Source organism: Hippocampus guttulatus, chromosome 8, assembly GCF_054856545.1.
Source record: "Hippocampus guttulatus isolate MCC_2025c chromosome 8, RoL_Hgut_1.0, whole genome shotgun sequence".
NCBI classification, from domain to species: domain Eukaryota; kingdom Metazoa; phylum Chordata; class Actinopteri; order Syngnathiformes; family Syngnathidae; genus Hippocampus; species Hippocampus guttulatus.
In genome coordinates, this window is record NC_141268.1 from 18,108,556 (window position 1) to 18,127,598 (window position 19,043).

The 19,043-nt window shown below is 44.8% G+C and overlaps 1 protein-coding gene across 6 annotated transcripts in view; it reads left to right on the top strand.

Annotated features, from left to right (window-relative positions):
• plxna1b (plexin A1b) overlaps positions 1 to 19,043 on the top strand; it is a 178,254-nt gene that overhangs the window by 151,487 nt on the left and 7,724 nt on the right. For 3 of the 6 annotated variants that reach the window (XM_086117857.1, XM_086117858.1, XM_086117859.1), the window contains 14 exons: positions 1,629 to 1,752; positions 1,822 to 1,958; positions 4,791 to 4,958; positions 7,187 to 7,280; positions 8,045 to 8,281; positions 8,837 to 8,980; positions 9,887 to 10,121; positions 11,690 to 11,838; positions 13,052 to 13,308; positions 15,264 to 15,330; positions 17,366 to 17,512; positions 17,743 to 17,902; positions 18,091 to 18,194; positions 18,824 to 18,932. In XM_086117857.1, coding sequence (XP_085973983.1) covers positions 1,629 to 1,752; positions 1,822 to 1,958; positions 4,791 to 4,958; positions 7,187 to 7,280; positions 8,045 to 8,281; positions 8,837 to 8,980; positions 9,887 to 10,121; positions 11,690 to 11,838; positions 13,052 to 13,308; positions 15,264 to 15,330; positions 17,366 to 17,512; positions 17,743 to 17,902; positions 18,091 to 18,194; positions 18,824 to 18,932 — 2,132 coding nt within the window. The remainder of the gene's footprint in view (positions 1 to 1,628; positions 1,753 to 1,821; positions 1,959 to 4,790; positions 4,959 to 7,186; positions 7,281 to 8,044; positions 8,282 to 8,836; positions 8,981 to 9,886; positions 10,122 to 11,689; positions 11,839 to 13,051; positions 13,309 to 15,263; positions 15,331 to 17,365; positions 17,513 to 17,742; positions 17,903 to 18,090; positions 18,195 to 18,823; positions 18,933 to 19,043) is intronic. The other 3 variants (XM_086117861.1, XM_086117860.1, XM_086117862.1) reach the window with 3 other exon arrangements.

A 19,043-nucleotide genomic window follows, 5' to 3' on the forward strand; every position in this document is an offset into this window, starting at 1 on the left:
TGCCCCACCCGGCCGCCCTCTTTACCAACAGAGAGAACTAAATGTTACATACATAAAAGTTACATAACTTATGTGAATCAAAAAATGAGCATGTCATTTTAATTTCACTGCACCTAGTGGATATCTTTAGGTTTTTTTTATCCTTGGATTTACATCCCACTAATAGATTTTGACATGTCGAATGTAATGTCGTTCCACCAATGCAATAAGGCATATTTCATCCACTTGCCATCAATTCAGCATGAACATTCTCTTTATGGCGATTTAATCACCTCTCACTTCACCGGCATCTCATTTTGGCGAACGTGATGCAAGTGGAGCCGCCTTTCTTACCGAGAACTATCCAGCATTTTAATCACAGCTCTTAGTGGGAGTCCGAGGGAATAAACGAGAAGGAAAATAGAAACAATGGACGGACAACGTACCGCATCGGAACGTGAAATGCAGTGCCACCGCAGTTGCCATGACCACCTGCTGCGAGACTGGAAACGGGGGAGTTCATAACTCATCTCGGGGAGTGAGGGAAGCCGAGGAGATGTGTAGGATATGAGCTTGTTCAATTAATCAGCCTCACTCACTTTAACCCGCTTACTCTCCCTGCCTCTTCCTTCGTACTTTCTTCGAGCCTCGCCTTTCTTTCTTTCTTGCTTGCTTTCTTCTTTTCCGGTCTTTCTTTCGATCTCATTCCTTTCCTCTGGCTAATTAAAAGTCAAGCATGACTTCATTGGGTGAAATGTGTGAAAGTGTTTGCCCTGCGGGCAAGACTGCAGTCATTTCTTTACTGGATTTTCATTTGACCGGCCAGCGCCACGGGCCAAATGTGAGGCTTATGGTTCTGTAATTGGTCTTTTTTTTTTTTTTTTGTCTTTATGCCTACAAGACTATTGAAACACTTTCTTTAAAATGACAGCTGCGTTAGGAAGCGCAACGGTAATGTCCATAGGTAGGAATTTGAGTGTGAATTTTTGTTTCTCTGGCTGTGGCTCTTTTCCGCATTAAAAGGCGCACCTAAAAGCTTTCCGTTTTCTTAAAACCTCACAGCACGCCTTAAAATCCGATGCGCCTTGTGTATGGTCATTACGGTAATATGTCACCCCCAGAATTGCTCCTTGCTAGAGACATGCTTCCAACGCAGTGTTCAAACTTAAGGTTTCTCAGTTGAACACGGAAATAGAGCAGCGGCAAGAGAGTTCAACGTTAACGAGTCAATGTTATAACTTGCTGTTGGTTAAGTGAACTGTCTCAAGTTTTACTGACATTTGATCGTCGCTATATAAGTCAGGGTGCAGTGTAGTGTTCTGTTGGCATTTCCTTGAGCATAGCTCTATCTAGTGGATGCATTGTAGATTGCATCTTATAACATGGTGCGTCCAATATATGAAAAAAATGACAAAATAGGCCATCCATTGAAAGGTACGCCTCATAACCCAGTGAGCCTTTTAGTGTGGAAAAAACGGTAGCCTGCAATTGGCTGCCAAACTCAGATGAGGCTTTTGCGACACCAATCAAGACGAGCACTGGAAAGGAAAAACAAATTGCGTTTGTCCTCTTCTTCTTTCTCTTTTGTCAGCCTTGTTCCTCACTATATGATCGGAAAATATTCAAGCCAAGGCATCTGTCTGTTTTAGGATTGTGTGTCGACTGAATGACGCAACGGGCTACCGGGTGCAGGAGGCTCAAGTGGAGGTGTGTGTTCGGGACTGCATTCATCCAGACTACAAAGCCGTCTCCACCAAGGCGTTCACCTTTGTGGTAAGAGCCGATGCGTCGGGATGGCCCCACGGCCGCGCTTGACCTGTCTTCTTGTCTGTCCCTTCTCAGTCGCCGTACTTCACCCGCGTCAGGCCGTCAACCGGGCCGCTGTCTGGCGGCACGAGAATCACCATAGACGGCAGTAACCTGAACGCCGGCAGCGCTGTGTATGTAAAGATTGGACTCCACGCCTGCCGCTTTGAGAAGTGAGTGACCCCGGTGCCCATTTTATTACGGTACATTGTGATACTGTATGTAAGCATACTACATCATTGCTCCCTTTTATTTATTCATTTATTTGTTTGTTTGTTTTTAAACCCCATCTATACCAGGTATGAGTCGAGCTATGCTCGAGTGTTTCGTAGTTGCGGAAACATAATCTTGATTTGCAGCAAATTGTAAAACAAATCCTGGTTGGAGGATGACTTGTAGGAATTATAAGAATGACCGTGAGGCTGCTATCATTTTTCAAGTTTGGCTATGTGTCAATATAGGCATTGATCAGACATCGCTCGACATTCCATGGAACTATCATGGTGTTAAAAACTCACATTTTGCTCTCCCCTGCATTTTTCATTTTTTTTTCCTTTTTTTTTTTAAACTGGTGGCTATGGCTAGTTACGAAGACAAGGGTTCTGTGTGTACCTTCCTTTCTCACCTGGTGCATCCTGTAAATCGCATTTGTGCGTAAATGTCACGGAACACGTTTTAGCTTTATTGGTTTGCGAGATACTCTATCTTCATCAAATCTCTTTTTTTTTCCTCTTACAAAAATCACATTTCCTATTCAAATAGAAATTTTCTCCCCCTTTGTGTATAAGACACTCATGACAACAATATAATTCTTTTTTCTTTTTCTTTCTTTTTTTTATTGATTTTTTTTTACATTCCGGCATTCGTTTTATTTTTCTTGATAGCAAAAGTTTGCATCCTCCGACACAAAGCAATAGAAAAGTGTTATTTCTACAGTGTTGCAAATATATATATATATATATATATATATATATATATAAATTTTTTTTTAATTACCTAGCCCTTCATATGTACATCAGAATAAATCAAATATTTATATATCACCATTTAGTGTCACCCCAATTTAAAAAGGAGTTATGGAATGTCAACTAACTTTTGCCAATTAGTGACAACACAACACCGCAAGCTAGCAAGCTACAACACTTTGGCCTGTTTCCTGATCGTATATTGATTCAACGTGTGTGTTGTGCGGTTCCTTTTAAGAAATAAATGAGATATGATGAAGGTTTTACCTGCTTATCTAGTGCTTTGAAGCCCAACGTTTTGAGTTCTATTCTCGTTCTCTCTTGTATTTGTTTTTCTTGTAGTAGTTTCCTTTTCCACCGCAACAAGTGACAGGTCCAGCTAATGAGCTTGGACCTCTCAAGTTCTTTTTATGTGGTAGCAAAGGCCAATTTAAAGCTCTGTAGCACACCCCGAGAAAGGTGAACATAATAGTCTTGGCCTTTCATCCACTGAGCGGCAATAACCTTTATGGCCAAAGTAATGAACTAGATGTGTCTGTCTTTTTAATGTGTCTTTCTATGCAGCGGGGCCCCAACTTTAATCAAAACGCATTTACCCCGAGTCACTCATCCGCTTATCTCCCTCCGCAACGTGTTTTCCTTCTTTCGTGTTTTCTTTCGCTCTCTCTGTCTCTCTTTCCCCCGTTGGCTTTCTTTTGTGTTGGCCGCAACCTTGTCAGAAATACATACGTGACACCACAGGCACGCTCAGCAGTGACAGTGTTGTGAAAATAGTTACTATGGAAACAGAGGACTAGTGGAATGTGGAAAACCCTCTTTTAAAAAGTCATCCTCCTTTTCTTCGATATTCAGCCCCCGTTTCAGTCCTCTCTCAGTGTGCGCATATGCCACAGGGAAAGAGGTTCAAATTGCGTCCTGAGTGGCAGTAGGGATGAGATTCACAAAAACCAAATATAGATTCCATGTTTTGTGTAGTATACACAAAATGTACCTGTATATATTTGTACAAAGGGGTTTGCGTCTCTCCGATGAAAGCCGATTGAGGTGAGATCCAATTCACGGTTCGTTTTAGAGTGGAACGGATCTGTTTGATTGGAGATGGCATCGTTGGAGAGGGTATGATGCAATGATCTTGTCATTTTACGGTATGAATGAACTTGTCAGCACGTTCAACGTGCATTTATGTGTTTTGAAGTGGAACGATTTGATTCGATGCACTCATGTCTCTTGAACCAAAACCGATTTTCCGATTCAAACCGGTTTTCGTTACACGCCTATTTTTTTTTTTTAATGTTTCCATTCTCTCCTGTCTCCACCTCACTGCAAGCTGTCAGGGGAGACCCGCACTTCATCATCCTCCCCATCATCTCCTGGCTCTCGGCGGATACCAGCTTCCCTGCAGACGAGACGGGGGGGGGGGGGGGGGGGGGTATAGATCCATGTGTTCAATTCCTACTCAGAATTTCACACTGCACCACGTGCCAGCTTGTTCACATTTGCAGAGAGCGAAAGCTCGGGAGTTCTACCTGCGTTTACCGTATTTATATGCAAATTGGCCGACCCCCACACTGTGCGCAAGCACCTTTTTACACGCTCAGACAGATGGACTCATGGGAGGCCTATCCGCTATTGCGTGGCTACAGTCTTTCACCCTGACATTGCAGGACCGCTAAAATAAACCTCTGGAGTGAAACGCAAAGTTTCCCTGCAGGTCACAGCTGGTCGCCTGTCTGCTCGCGATGCCGTGACATCACGCACAGAGACCACCAGCTTCGTCTGTCACATCTGATCTTTCAGCAAGGCAGGGCGCAGTAGGGGAGGCTAGATGGCTGACAGATGAAACTGCTGCGGCGCAGACAAAAAGTTGCGAGGACTTGTGAGACATGCGACCGACATAAAGTTTGTTTTGGGTGCAAATGTTAAATAATTTGAGTTACTTCAGTTAGAAATGATGCTGTTTTTCTTTCCGCCCCTCAGCAACCAACCTTTTCGTGACTAACGTGTCCCTCTAACCGCTCCTATGATCTCCCGCCCATCCAGGCGAAACAGCACCGAGATAGTTTGTGTGACCCCATCCGGACAAGCTCCAGGCCCCACCCCGGTCATGGTGGACATCAATTCAGCCGAGCTGAGAAACCCAGAGGTCAAGTTCAACTACTCGGATGATCCCACCATCCTCAAAATTGAACCCGACTGGAGTATTGCGAGGTAAGAGGAATTTAGATGAGAACGGGCTCAAACGACAAAATCGGCTTTATATTGCAGATGTGGTCTGAATCGTTGCAATAAAAAAAAAAAAGTGATGGATACTCAAATAATTATGAGGGGAGTTGTTTGCTGCTCACCCTCAACTTCATGATCTATATAGAATGGAATAAAAATCTGAGTTTCCTTGAACTGTGTTTGATCTGCAATGCTGCTTGATGCATCTATAGAGCAGATGCAAACACACCAATGCATTATTAATCCTATCTGATGGTTTGCTTGTACATTAACTTATTTTCATATGACGCCCGGCGACTAAACTGAGATATTGACTCCCCGTATAAGCTCATTGATGTAATAATGTTCCAGCAGTGCTCCCTGCCTGCATCTCCGCGGATAGAAAAACAAACATTGCTCTCAATTTTCAGCCTCATCTCTCTTTCTCTCTCGCTTTTTTTTTTTAAAGACTTCTTTTTTTATGCTGTTTATAGTCCTGTATGAAAAGTAAACGTTTGTGAGCACTAGCAGCAGCAGTAAAAGAGGGCTCCCATGCACCGCTACTTGATGAGCTGCAGCACAGATATACAGTGTGTGTAAATATTACTTGACTTTATTGAAATGAGGCTTTATAGCCATGGGAAGGATTCCTGCTCAAACACAAGCTGTGTTGTGGAGTGTTTAAAAAAAAAAAGGAAATAAAAAAAGGCTTGCAGCAAGCAAATGCTAATGGGCTCACTAATATGACCTAGAAACTGCTCTGTTCTTCGGCTCACGCGGTCGTCATCGACTTCAACTGTAAACTTCTAGGAAACGTTCGTGCGTTATTTTCCGAGCTTTCAATGGGGTTGCATTGCACAAATATTCGAAAATAATGGGAGGTAATTAAAAATGGGCGCTTTCAAGATGTGACTCAAATTAACGATCGATTTGTGGTGTCTTGCCACACGAAAACATGACAGTATTTTGGTTTGTGGATGAAATATGCTTTTGGCACTGTTGATAACATATTCACGTCACCATTATAGATTTTTACTACCTTACCACGGGAGCTTTTATTTTGGTGTGAGGAGATGCAATCCTCTCGTGTACAGCCGTCCTCCTATTCAGCAGCCTTTTATGTGACTGTGTCCTCTTTTGTCACCCTGTTCTCAAACAGAGCTCATCCAAAACACTCTTGATCCTCTCCCTCCCCCATTGAAAGTCATTCTTGGGCTCACAAAACATTGAAGTGATTTGACAAAGATTAGTTCTTCTTCAAACAGCGATGTGCAATTCACACCCTTCAAGTGTTGAAAAGGTTTACTCCTGTCGCCATGAGACTTTTTTTAAAATCTTTTTTCCCCCCCTGCTAATTCTCCTTGAAAATCATCTTGTGTAAAAAATCTCATTTTTGTCTTTTCACTTTTCACATTGTTGTTTTGTTTTTTTTGTTTTTTTTTTTGCCACTTGGCCGCCTGTCAGCCAGCATAATTCCATTCAAAACACCTAAAGCCGTCTCTACACTCAGTCGAGGTTTTTTTTCCCCTTCTAACTCCTCCATCCATCTCTTCACCGGCTCCCCAAACTTAGAGATAAGACCCTGGAACTCCTAATTTGTTTTTTTATTCTTTTATTTATTTTATGATATATCTTTTTGCTTGTATAAAACCCGGCAGTGTATACAGCTGCGCATGTGGTAGTGGGCCATAAACCTTGCCCAACACTGCTCCATTTTTTTTAGTTGGATGTGAACTCATTAGCTGCTGTCGGACTTGTTGACATACAGTTTAAGTTCGCCATCTCAGGCCAGCAGGGGCTGTTAAGAAGGCAGCGAGGAAAAGGAATTCTTTCACCCTTGTTTCCAACGTCTCTGTTGGTCAGCATCACAAGGACCCCTCGAATAGGTCACAGGTGTAAAGGTTTCGCAATCAGATCAGGAAAGACGCGACCCTTTTCGAGTATTTATTTCATGCTGCAAATACCAGCGCAGAATTTCAGTGCGCGCCATTTAATATCTCCCGAGAGTTCATTAAATATTGCATTAAATATAAGTCGAGGTCATGTGATGAGATTATTTCAACAGCAGCTCACTTTGCAGTGTTCTCATATAATGCGGGGTAGAACATGAAGCCAATGTCTTTTTATTTTTTTAGGATGTGTTTGTAATTCGCGCTGTCAAAGACTATTTTCCGCAACGATTTTTTTTTTTTTTTGACATTTGCCTTTAATCGTCTGTCCACGTTCTCTTTTAGTGGCGGCACCATGTTGACCGTTACGGGAACCAATTTGATGACTATTAAAGAACCCAAGATGAGGGCCAAATACGGAACTGCCAAGTCAGAGAATGTAAGTGAGCAGACACACACACACACACACACACACACACACACACACACACACACACACACGCAAAATGAGTGAGTGAATTGAATTCACACAGGTATCCCGGAATGGTGTCTCTATCTTTCTTTTGTACGTCCTCTTTAGAAGTACTGATTCTCAAATGATAAACACACACACACACACACACACGCACACACTCGCGCGTGCACACACACACACACACACACACGCACGTTAGCTGTCAGTCAAGCAGCCAAGGGCCTATTTTCTGTTTGTTTTTGATGTTGAAATTCCTTTTAGCAGCTTTAACCTTTGAAATGTCAAGCAGTAATAAAGCGGCTCCAGCAAATCCCCCTCTCCTCACCTATAGCACCATGGGGCTTAGCTAACCTTTCCCCCCCCCCCCCCCCCGCCCCTCTTCAGTTCTTTACTCAAAGTGAAAAAAGAAATATCCTCCTTTGCCTTTGTGGCCACTCGCTGCAGTCGGCTTGGTTTTGCTTGGTTAATTTTCCGATTGACCTATGAATAGAATTTGAAACACCTTTTTTTTTTTACTTCCTCATTCTTAAATGTGACAACATTACGTTCAATTGCTTCTTCAATGAGTGATATGTAATACTGTATGTAGATATAGCCCAGCTCTTTATACCTCTGACACAATTAATCCATCCGATAACATATCGGTCTCGATTAGCCGAACCTCATTTGCTAATTGAGTCTTGCGAATGAATCTGTATGACTCATGTGTCATTCGCCTTCGTCCGCAGAACTGCACGGTGGTCAACAACACGGTGATGGTGTGTCTTGCTCCCTCCGTGGCCGGGTCTGACAAAGTTTTCTCCGAGGTGGGTAGCAGCCCAGACGAAATTGGCTTCATCATGGACGATGTGCACTCTGTGCTGGTGGTCAATGAGACATTCAGCTACCATCCGGACCCTGTGTTTGAACCGCTGAGCCCGAACGGCATGTTGGAGCTAAAACCCAGCTCTCCGCTTATACTCAAGGTAAATTTCTTTTGCTTTTAGTATCGGGCTGTTTTTGCTTTGTTGCTCTCTATTCGAAACCTCTTTTTGTTTCACGTCCTTTCATGTAATGTTGTTCTCTTTTTTTGTGTTTGTCCTCTTGTCATCTCAGCTGCTTTGTCTCTTCTCATCGTTCTTTGAACCCTTTTGGCTCGGCCCCCTCGCCTTTGTGCTCCCGAGCATCACCTGCTCTGGTTTATTCCTGCCTGATGTCAGACCCGCATTTGATTTAAAAAGAACAATCTTTTGTCTGACTCAATAACGTCATGGGGAATTTTGCAAAGTGTGTTGCTTTTTCCACCCGATTTGGGTTCTTTCTGAGACTTCCACGGACATGTTCAACCATTGAGTCGTTTTGTACCAACAGAAATATTGATCTCATGAAGTGACCGTATCATTGTGCTGTACTGTTGCGATTGTCAACCACCATGAGCACAATTTCAAATCTACCTGGCCCACTGTTGACAAAACGTGTTTGCGACGCGGAAACAATGACCTCGTCAGTTGATCATTCACCAATGTGATGTGTTTTTCTAGGGCCGTAACCTAATTCCTGCAGCCCCTGGAAATACGAAGCTGAACTACACGGTGCTGATCGGGGAGACGCCGTGTGCTCTCACCTTGTCGGAGAGCCAGCTGCTGTGTGAGTGGCCCAACCTGACTGGAGAACACAAAGTCACTGTGAGTACTGTACTGCCAAGCTATGATGACCAAATTAGATATTCATTATGTCTAGTTTTTGTACTTCATCACCTTTTTGTTGTCTCGGCAAATACAGAAAATCTGTGTGTGTGGGGGGGGGGGGGGGGGTGTTAATTATTCTCAGTTTCTTGGCCTGTGTTCTTTATCCCTTTCGTTTACGTCAATCCACTCCCTGCCTTTTCATTCATTGCGCTCATTCTTTCCTCCCCAAGCCTAAAAGCTCAATCTTTTTCGTCATTCTACATTCCCTATTCATATATCATCACCCGGAAAAGAAATCACACACACATCTTGGCTCATATATTGCTTGGGGTGTTTTCAAATGTGTTTACATTTTAGAGGCTTTTCATTGGTCTTGGCTGGCTAGCATACTCCCGGGGCTTTAAACGCTATTGCTATTCAATAGAAAACCCAAATGAATAGTGGGCGTCTGGTGCCTGCGACTACTTTTTTAACACCCTGCGTTTCGTATTGCTTATACATAAGCCACTGGATGATTTTTTTTTTTTTTAAAAAGGGTGAAAATGGATAGAAAAGTAATCACTTTTTGTTCCCGTGCCTCAGCGGGCGCAGGACTGTTTTTATTGATATGGTGAGTGAATCTATAAACGATGTACTATCCTGCCTCGGGGCATAATTGTTTAGCTGAAGGGGAGGGTTCAAGTTTGGTCTGGACATGACACAAAACATTCTCAGCCAGTGCAGTAGTAGAATTTGGACAGGTTTCATCCTATCATCACATCAGATTCTATCGTAGCTGGTTGATTATGGGTTCTTTTTTTTTTTTTTTTCATCGACTTGCAAGGCCGTCGTGTTGATTGGTTGTCATTTTCTATTTTGTGTTGCATCCAAGTGTCTAACCAACAGGTGGATTGCTCTCTCTAGGTGCGCGTCGGAGGTTTTGAATACTCGCCCGGGACCTTGCAAATCTACTCGGACAGCCTTCTCACCCTTCCTGCTATCATCGGTATCGGAGGGGGAGGCGGCCTGTTGCTGCTGGTTATCATTGTGGTGCTCATAGCTTACAAGAGGAAGTCCCGCGATGCAGACCGCACCCTCAAACGACTCCAACTGCAGATGGACAACTTGGAGTCCAGGGTGGCCCTCGAGTGCAAAGAAGGTAAGTTGATGTCACCCAAACCCATCGCGCGCTTCTGAAACTACGTGCGTAGAACCAAGAGGTGTTCTCCTAGTTTACCTTCCACCTCCTCTCAATCGCTCGAAATAGCTCCCGTGTCCCGAAATAACTGTCTGCAAATCTTTCCCTTGCTACAGCTTACCTCAAACACTGCACAACCCCAATTAAACATTGCGATCCTTTTTAGTCTCAATTTCCTCGCTTGCTCTGTTTCCCCCTCCCTCCCACTTCCAAACCGTCCCTCCTGCTGTTATGTGGCAGCAGTGTGTGTGTGTGCGTCTCTGTTTGGTGGGGGGAAAGGGGAGTGGGGTTGGGGGGGTGTTGGTGTGATTCCAGAGGAATACTTTGATCTGAGCCAGCCACCAGATGTTGGCTCTCCACCTCGTGAGAGCGCCTCCTGGCTGGCCTTACTGCCATGCACGGTGTGAGAGAGGCATAGATGGAGGACGGATAGATGCAGGGGCCTCGAGGTGGGACAGTGAGGGAATAGTAAGGCGGCAAATGAAGGCGGGGGGGGGGGGGGGGGTCGCGGGAGACTTGCACACCAGCACATTAGCATAAATTAATTTGGCAGGCTACCGCACGGATTGAGCAAGTGCCTATTGATGCTGCTAAATGGTTTGTCTGGTATGGGAGGCAGATGGGAAGAAAGAGTGGAATAATGATAACCATAATCATGAGCCTACCCTTCCACACCGCCACGGTAAAGATCAAATAAAACACGCATTGTGACTGCTAAAAAGGATCCGCCGGTTCACTTCTACTATCAACCAGTGCACTATAAAATGAAAGGTTTGGTCATTTATTGCCGAGTATTAAAAAAAATGTTGAAGCTACAATGGTTTTGGAGAAGGCTTCAGAATAAGGGATTCAGAATAAATGATCACGATCCCAGTGGGCCGGTCGAGCAGTTCATCCCACATGATGCATTGCCTCGGTTTGTATGAGCGGCGCTTTTTCATCCCCTGTATTGCAAACGTAAGGCTTGGTGACGCCGTGACAATTGTAAGAAAAATGCAGTTGTTGGAAAAGTTCTGGCCCCGAACACGCCTGCGGAAACTTGCTGCTCTTCTCTGTAACAGAGCGTAAATACTCATGCGGGCCAGAAGTACACCCGATGAAGAAAACCGCATCACCGAACTGTATACGGAATGTCAAATAAGGATGACACAAGATGTACACGGACGGAGGCACGTGCGAGGAGAAGTCGTTGAGAGAGGGGGGGGGGGGGGGGGGGGCGACCTCCAAGGTTTCATTTTGAAGGCAAGCCGGGAGAAGAAATAAAGAGAGGATTGGCTGACAAAAGCCATCTGTTAGTCTGGACTCTGCTGTGTAATTTATTGCAGTTATGTTGCCGTGTGTGCTTGTATTTTTGATGACCGTGTTGGGCAATCTCAGCGGTGGACTTGACTTGCATATTATGCAACTAATATGTCACTAAACTCATTTTGACTCTCTTTTATAGTGGCATTTTTTTTTTTTTTTAATAAACGCTAGCCACTAAAATGTCATTTCAATAACCATACTCCTCATTTTTGCGTCTGATGCAGCATTCGCAGAACTGCAGACCGACATCCACGAGCTCACTCAGGAGCTTGACGGAGCAGGAATCCCCTTCCTGGACTACCGCACCTACGCCATGAGGGTCCTCTTCCCTGGGATTGAGGACCATCCTGTGCTGAAGGAGATGGAGGTACTGGTCAGTAGAGAGCACACGACGCACAAGTGAAGAAAAGAAGTCACGTTGGCGTTTGTCATGCGCACTGTGAAAATATTATTGGCCGCCTCTTTGTGACAGCTACTGGTTCAGCTGTGCAAGTTTTGGACACACAAACAAATAAATGACTCAATAATTTGTGAAAGTAACCTTATTGTGACGTGGGGGGTGGGGGGCATTCAAAACCTTTCCTTCCTATTATTTTGACCTCTATTCTATAGCCCTTCAACTTATTCAGTACTCAAGAAGTCACTCTCAGTTTCAAAAGGGTTGTTGACCACTGCGCGAGACTACTATTAGGAAAGACTAGAGCTTCAGTTATGAAACATGAAAGCGCCATTTTGCTTCAGCGGTAACATTATACTTTGCTCTCTTTCGGCTCTCATAATAAACCAGCGACATAAATGACATTTTCTACTCATCTTTTGATTTGAAGTCAAATTTACTTCAACGCCGAACAGTGTCGCATTCTCTTACATCAGCGGGCACTTTCATACAACACGCCGTGTACGTTCATCGTTGTGCGTTTCAAAATACCACGAAATGGTGCACATTGCAATGGAAACGAGCGCGCGCACACACATGCATGCGCACTGCGCATTTGTGTGCTGACATGCATGGAAGGTGTCAGCTACATTTGAGCGCCTCGGTATCTGCCCGGCGCTATCAAATGTATTCCAAAGGGATCGTGTAGCGCGACATTGGATTTTCATTTGTACGGCCCAGGCAATCACGGGCCACAGTAGTGCAGTAGTAGGCAGATCAATTTCTTATTACAGCATGAAGCTCACATTCCGGTCTTCAGGCCTGCTTTAAGAGAGGAAGAGACTCGATGGAGAGCCTGTGGGAGGGGTAGTGACGGATGAAGGGAGCAAAGAAGAAAGATAAAGCATCAAGGCGGCTGCGGAGGGAAGAATAGGTAATGGGAATAAGTGAAAGGGGATGACAATAAATTAGTTTATGCACGTCGCTGAAACGGAATCAATTTGTCTGATTTTCTTTGTAAGGAGACAAAGAATCAAGAGTGTGCGAAGACACGCGTCGCACCGCCGACTCTTTTGCCAATGTGTCCTTGTGTAACTCACGGCAAATTAAATTACCGGTCTACTCTGTTGCTCAAGCTCACTTTCTTTCTCTGGGCCCATTTTTTTATTTTTGTTCTTTGCTCACACTTTCTCAACTGCTTCTCCTCCAGGTCCCAGCTAACGTGGAGAAGGCCCTGACGCTGTTCGGACAGATGCTGACGAAAAAGCACTTCCTGCTGACGTTCATCCGCACCCTTGAAGCACAGCGGTCCTTCTCCATGCGAGACCGCGGCAACGTGGCCTCCCTCATCATGACGGCGCTCCAGGGCGAGATGGAGTACGCGACGGGCGTCCTTAAACAGCTCCTGTCTGACCTCATCGACAAGAACCTGGAGAGCAAGAATCACCCAAAGCTCTTACTGCGGAGGTATGCGCAAAGGGAGAAACGTGAAGGTCAAAACTCAATTTGCCAAGACGTACATTGCTGGGAGCTGCTGTGTGTCGTCGCAAAGCTGGACGGGGGGGCAACGGGACTGGAGGAGCTTTTTTAGAAGCATATGTGATGTTTCGTCCTCTCTCGCTGTCAACCCCATCGCTGTCAGAAAGGATTACACCCCTGAGCACACACATTCCCGGTGGAGCTGCAGACTCTCTCACACACACACGTGCACACCCACAGGTAGTTGTGGGATACAAGGAATGGAGTGAATGTCAATGGATAGAGGAAGGAGGATTTACAAGGGGGGGCGGGGGGTGTAAAGGGGGAGGGAGGTTTGTAATAAAGGGCCAGAGTGAGTTTAGGCTCAGTGGCCAAGAGAGCGAGAGAGAGGTCGACAGAGGAGGTGTGATCTACACCTCTGCAGGGAGATTGGAGCCGCGATCAAACCGATGGAGGAATATAGAAACAAATAATGCACATCGTCAACGTCCAATTTTTGTTGTTGTCGCCGTTCTGAAAGTGGAGTATTGCCGGTGCGATTTGGTCCCCCACCATTCGATACCTGTGCCATTTAAATGAACCGATGACCCAGGAAAAAAAAAAAAAGCAGAAGGGCAATCGAAAAAGGTGCAATCAAGGTGGTTGGTAAAGTCACAATTCGAGAAAAAAAGAAAATACTGGTCATTCTCCAAATAAGTAAGCATTTGACATTCAATAATAAAAACTTATTTCCCCCCCCCCCCCATTTCCCCTTCTCCCCGGAGAGATACTTAATTAAAAAACAATCTAATCAAATAAATGACTTTCCACCAATGTGCCGTTGAAAAGCCTTTTCTAATCCCATCCAGTGGGGAATGCTCACAATAAGCTGTCCTTGCTGAACACACTAGCTTCTGGAGATTTAACCGCCAAGCAAGACAAGAACTTTCTCCACGACCCCCCCCCCCCCCAACCCCTCCCCCGCAAAAAAAAAAAGACTTGATGGGCTAACTCTCGTTGTACATTTTCTTTCTGGGCAGGGATGCTACAGCGAGCCCTTTTCTTTTCAAGCACATTTTCGACAACAATGCAGGTGCCGGCGCATAATTTCCCCGGATGAGCGGATGACTCGTGTCACCCTCGGTCAGAACCTGACGTGCCCACAAGCGTGTACTGTCCAGGTGTATTGACCTCCCTCAACCTCCAGCTCTCCTTTCCCTGTTATCTCATCTGTCATGGGTGTTATTTTGCTGACAGACATGAAAAAGAAAGCGTTGCACATACATCAAACAATATTCAACAGTCAAATGGGAGGCTGGCGGAAGCGTAGGAGTTCACGTTTCGCTCCTGCTACAGGCTTTCACTCGCTGCTTTCTTTGGCCTAGTTTCCCAGTCTCCCCCCCCCCCCCCCCATTGTTTTTTATTTTCCTTTCTCCTTCATCTTGAACAGAAGTTGAGCAGAACACGGTAAAATTACATTTCCGTGGTGCCGTTTCTCATCATAGTGAGTGAGCCCCCGCCCCTTTTGTTTTTTGTTGCCAACCTGTGCAAAGCAAATAGCCAGTATTTCATAGAAGTCGGGAATATGGCCCAATTAGGCAACACGGCAGAATAGTTACTGTGAGTCAGAAACAAGGGATGGATAATAAAACAACAAAGCTAAAGTGACAAGGAAGTGTTAAAAGACAGCAAGTAGAAATAGGGAAAAGGGTGTTAAAGAATAAAATCGAGGGGTGATTTCCCTGCCTAATGTCTGTCCTCTGTGGGAAAGTGAGTGGAGAAAGAGCTCCGTCATCTAATAACGCAGAAACAATTGATATGATCACAAGTGTTAGTTTATGTCCACACAGCGTCGCCGAGGAGGCCTTTTGACATCGAAAGGTGCACTTGGAGATGATGCCTGTGTGTTTTGAGATTCGATTTTCACCCCCCTTGCATCCTTTGCCCTTCCTTGTCTTTCCCAGGACGGAGTCGGTTGCTGAAAAGATGCTCACCAACTGGTTCACCTTCCTTCTTTACAAGTTCCTCAAGGTAAAAAAAAAAGGTCTCTCACACCCACAGGCAAACGCACACCAACACGTTTTGGAGTGAAGCCGCTTGCAGTCGAGTCGAACCCCCAACCCCCCCGTAACACGCACAGCTGCAGCATTAGATAAGGCGGAGGCTACTGGCTACCTATCGCTTACCTGCGCCTTTCATTCGGACACTGCCCCTCTCTTCCAAATGGACGAACGGATGGGGTCTGAAGCTGCGTTCAGACGCGCTCGCCCGCGTTGGTGCGACTGCCAAAGCTTTTCAGCGGATTCTCTTCCCGTCCGTCATTTTCATTATTTTAGATCCAGAATGTGTATGTGGCTTTCCCTTTGTGAATATGGGAGTTGTTTCTTTGAGCTGTCTGTCCGTCTCACTTTGAATTCCTCTCGGATTCAGAATCAGAGAGAATTATGGAGGCTTATATCTCCATTCCCTCCCCGCTACTCTATTCTCTTGCCTTGCATATTCAAATATTGCCGCATCTAATCAATCCGTCTTAAACTGGCATTTGGGTGAACGCTGACCCATTCAAAGCCCACAGGCGTTCCCAACAAAAACAGTTCAGGCTGAGCCAAGACGGCCGCAAGCTTACACATTCAAAATACCCACCAGAAAGGCATGCCATGAGTTAAGTGTTTATTTTGGGATGATAAAACGCGAGCGTGAACATGGTTTCGATGAAAAATGGTGCAGGAAAACGCTTGGGACTGTCGTTGGCTTTCATAAATTACCGGCCCTTCGTTTGTATAACCTCTCCATGTCAGTGTCTGGCTTTCCGCTGAGGTTCCAACACAGATAATGGCTAAATGCCAAGTGTTGAAGGAAAATTGCAGTTACGGAGGTACTCCTCCATTAGCAACCATCCTATGCTCAAGTCGCACCGGTTCGTACGTAGCACAGTGTCAATGTCATTACACGGTTTGGATATTTTACCATTGTGGATTTCATGTATGTGAATAGGAAGACATGCCTGAACACGAAATGGCCTTCTTCAATTTGCTCCACGAAATTCACAAGTGTACATGTTCAGAATGGACATTCATGAGAGGGAAACAGTCAATTCATCACTTACCGTAATGGCCCAAATATAAGACGGTGTTTTTTTGTATTGAAATAAGTGGGGGTCGTCTTATATTCGGGGTCTAGACGTTATACCCATTCACGACGCTAGATGGCGCCAGATATCATTGAAGCGAATGCTGAACTTGACTCCCCAGGCCAAAGCGAACCCCTATCACGAAGAATAAGAATAAAAATAAAAATAGCGGTAGCACGAAGAAGAAAAATAAAAAATAGCGGTAAGAAAGAAAAGAGAAGAAAATAATAGGAGAGATAACAGAAAATGGAGAAACGTAGCGACAATCTGGAGAAAAGCGGGTCGAAGATCGGTGTTCAAAAAGTCTTTTTTCAAACTTAAGTCTTGAAAAAGAGGGGCTCGTCTTATAATCAGGGCCGTCTTATATTTGGGCCAGTACGGTATTATATGTCAAGGGAAAATATCTGTCTTTGGGGAAAAGTTTCTGTGTGTACATCGCCACAATATAATTTAGTTGATATTCTTTTGTTTCCAGCGAGCTCCCTTAGTCTTATTGGAATGATGCTCCTCACTGGAGCGAGAAGCGAAAAGCACGAGAGTGCGCGAGGGAAAACAGAAAGTCGAGTCCCGGCGTCCCATCGCTCGCTGCCCGTCTGATGTGTCTCACACAACAAAGTGCTTCCGCAAGCGTTTTCGCCACTTCGTCATTAATCTTCTCTTAATTTTTCCATCAATTGCCCCTCACTCGCACTTTGTCAACTTTCTCTTTTCCTCACCCTACACGCACACTTAAACTAGGGGGGGGGGGCACAAGGAAGGTTGGATTAGTGTCACAAAATAGCCTCTTGTCAGTTTTCTTCAACGAGGGCCAAAACTAATGCCAAATTTAACACCCGTTACGTTAGCCAAATGCATGACCGCAAATATTTCAGCGTTTGCGCTACTTGTACTTTTATGATGTTTTAATTTTATTTTTTTAATGTCTTGCTGTTGCAGGAGTGTGCTGGTGAACCGCTCTTCATGCTGTATTGTGCCATGAAGCAGCAAATGGAGAAGGGGCCGATAGATGCGATCACGGGAGAGGCCCGCTACTCCCTCAGCGAGGACAAGCTCATCAGACAGCAGATTGACTACAAGACTTTGGTCAGTGCAAATCACTTGGCAGGGAAGCAGGAGGAAAAGTGTTTATACTGCTCTTTTTTTTCATTCTTTAACTAGGTATTGATTTATTGATATGAAGTAGATTTTGACGTATTCCCCGTACACTGTATATGTGCTCGGAAAGCTAAATCCGTCTTGACCGCAGGTCATAATTTGCATGCCTGACAAAGTTCCCCGCTTGAAATGTTTGCCTCGGACTCCCCCACGCACAGACGCTGCACTGTGTCAACCCAGAGAATGAGAACGCTCCCGAGGTGACAGTCAAGAGTCTCAACTGCGACACGGTGACGCAAGTCAAGGAGAAGCTCCTGGATGCCGTGTACAAAGGCACACCCTACTCCCAGAGACCAAAGGCCTCCGATATGGACCTGGGTAAGAAGAGGAAGACTCTTCTGATCCCACCACGGGGAAACTCACTGGTTAAAAAAAAAGAAAACAGAAGCATTCAGATTCAACAATTGTGTACAACCTCTTGTAAAATTTAAGCGTTGGTGTTTTGGTCCTTTTCTCGATTCATTTTCTCCTGATCTGATGTCCCGTGTGTGTGTTTTGTGTCCCAGAATGGCGGCAAGGAAGGATGGCTCGCATCATCCTTCAGGATGAAGATGTGACCACTAAGATTGACAATGACTGGAAGAGACTCAACACTCTGGCTCACTACCAGGTACGCTGCCGCTTTGACTCTTCTTCGATGAAGTGAAACTTGAAAGTCACTCTGGAACCCTCCTGGACCTCGACTGAGGCAAGGTGGGCCTGCAGTTCTTTAGACGTTGTCCTGGGTTCCTTTGCGACCTCCTGGATGAGTCGTCACTGTGCTTTCCGGGATCATTTCGGGAGGTTGGACACTGCTGAGCGCTGTTTTGTATTTTTTGTATTGTCAGACATGAAAGTGATTTCTTGATTGAACAGGGCTCGAGGTCATCAAGCTTGGGTGTGACCAGTGAAAATTAACTCACCTTTCTAAAAAAAATGTGATTTTCGCCACACGTTATTCATGATTTCATTTAGCAAAGGAAGAGACGGGGGGGAGTACTTTTTTTCCACACAGGGCCAGGTAACTTTGAATAGGTTTCGTTTCGTTTAGTTTAAAACTGTGTTTAAGTTTCCGTTGGCCATTGGCATTTTGTTTGCCGATCTTCAACATTAAAGTGAGGAAACAAGAAGGATTTACTTTCTTATGGCTCTCTATCTGACTTGACCCCAAATGTTTTTGTCTACAATAATTACAGGCTTTGATGGGGTTTTTTTGTTTAGTTTTTTTGCAGTGATAATTGATTTGATCTGTTTTTTCAGGTGACAGATGGCTCGCTGATTGCGCTCGTTCCCAAACAGAATTCTGCTTACAACATCTCCAACTCCTCCACATTCACCAAATCTCTCAGCAGATACGGTACGAGAGAAGGTGTGTCTGTGTGTGTGTGTTTTGTGTGTCTGCTAATTTCTTCCTGCAAACTAATCGCGCAGCCTTCTTCTCCAACTTTGCAAATCCACTCGCACAATGTCAAAGTGAAAT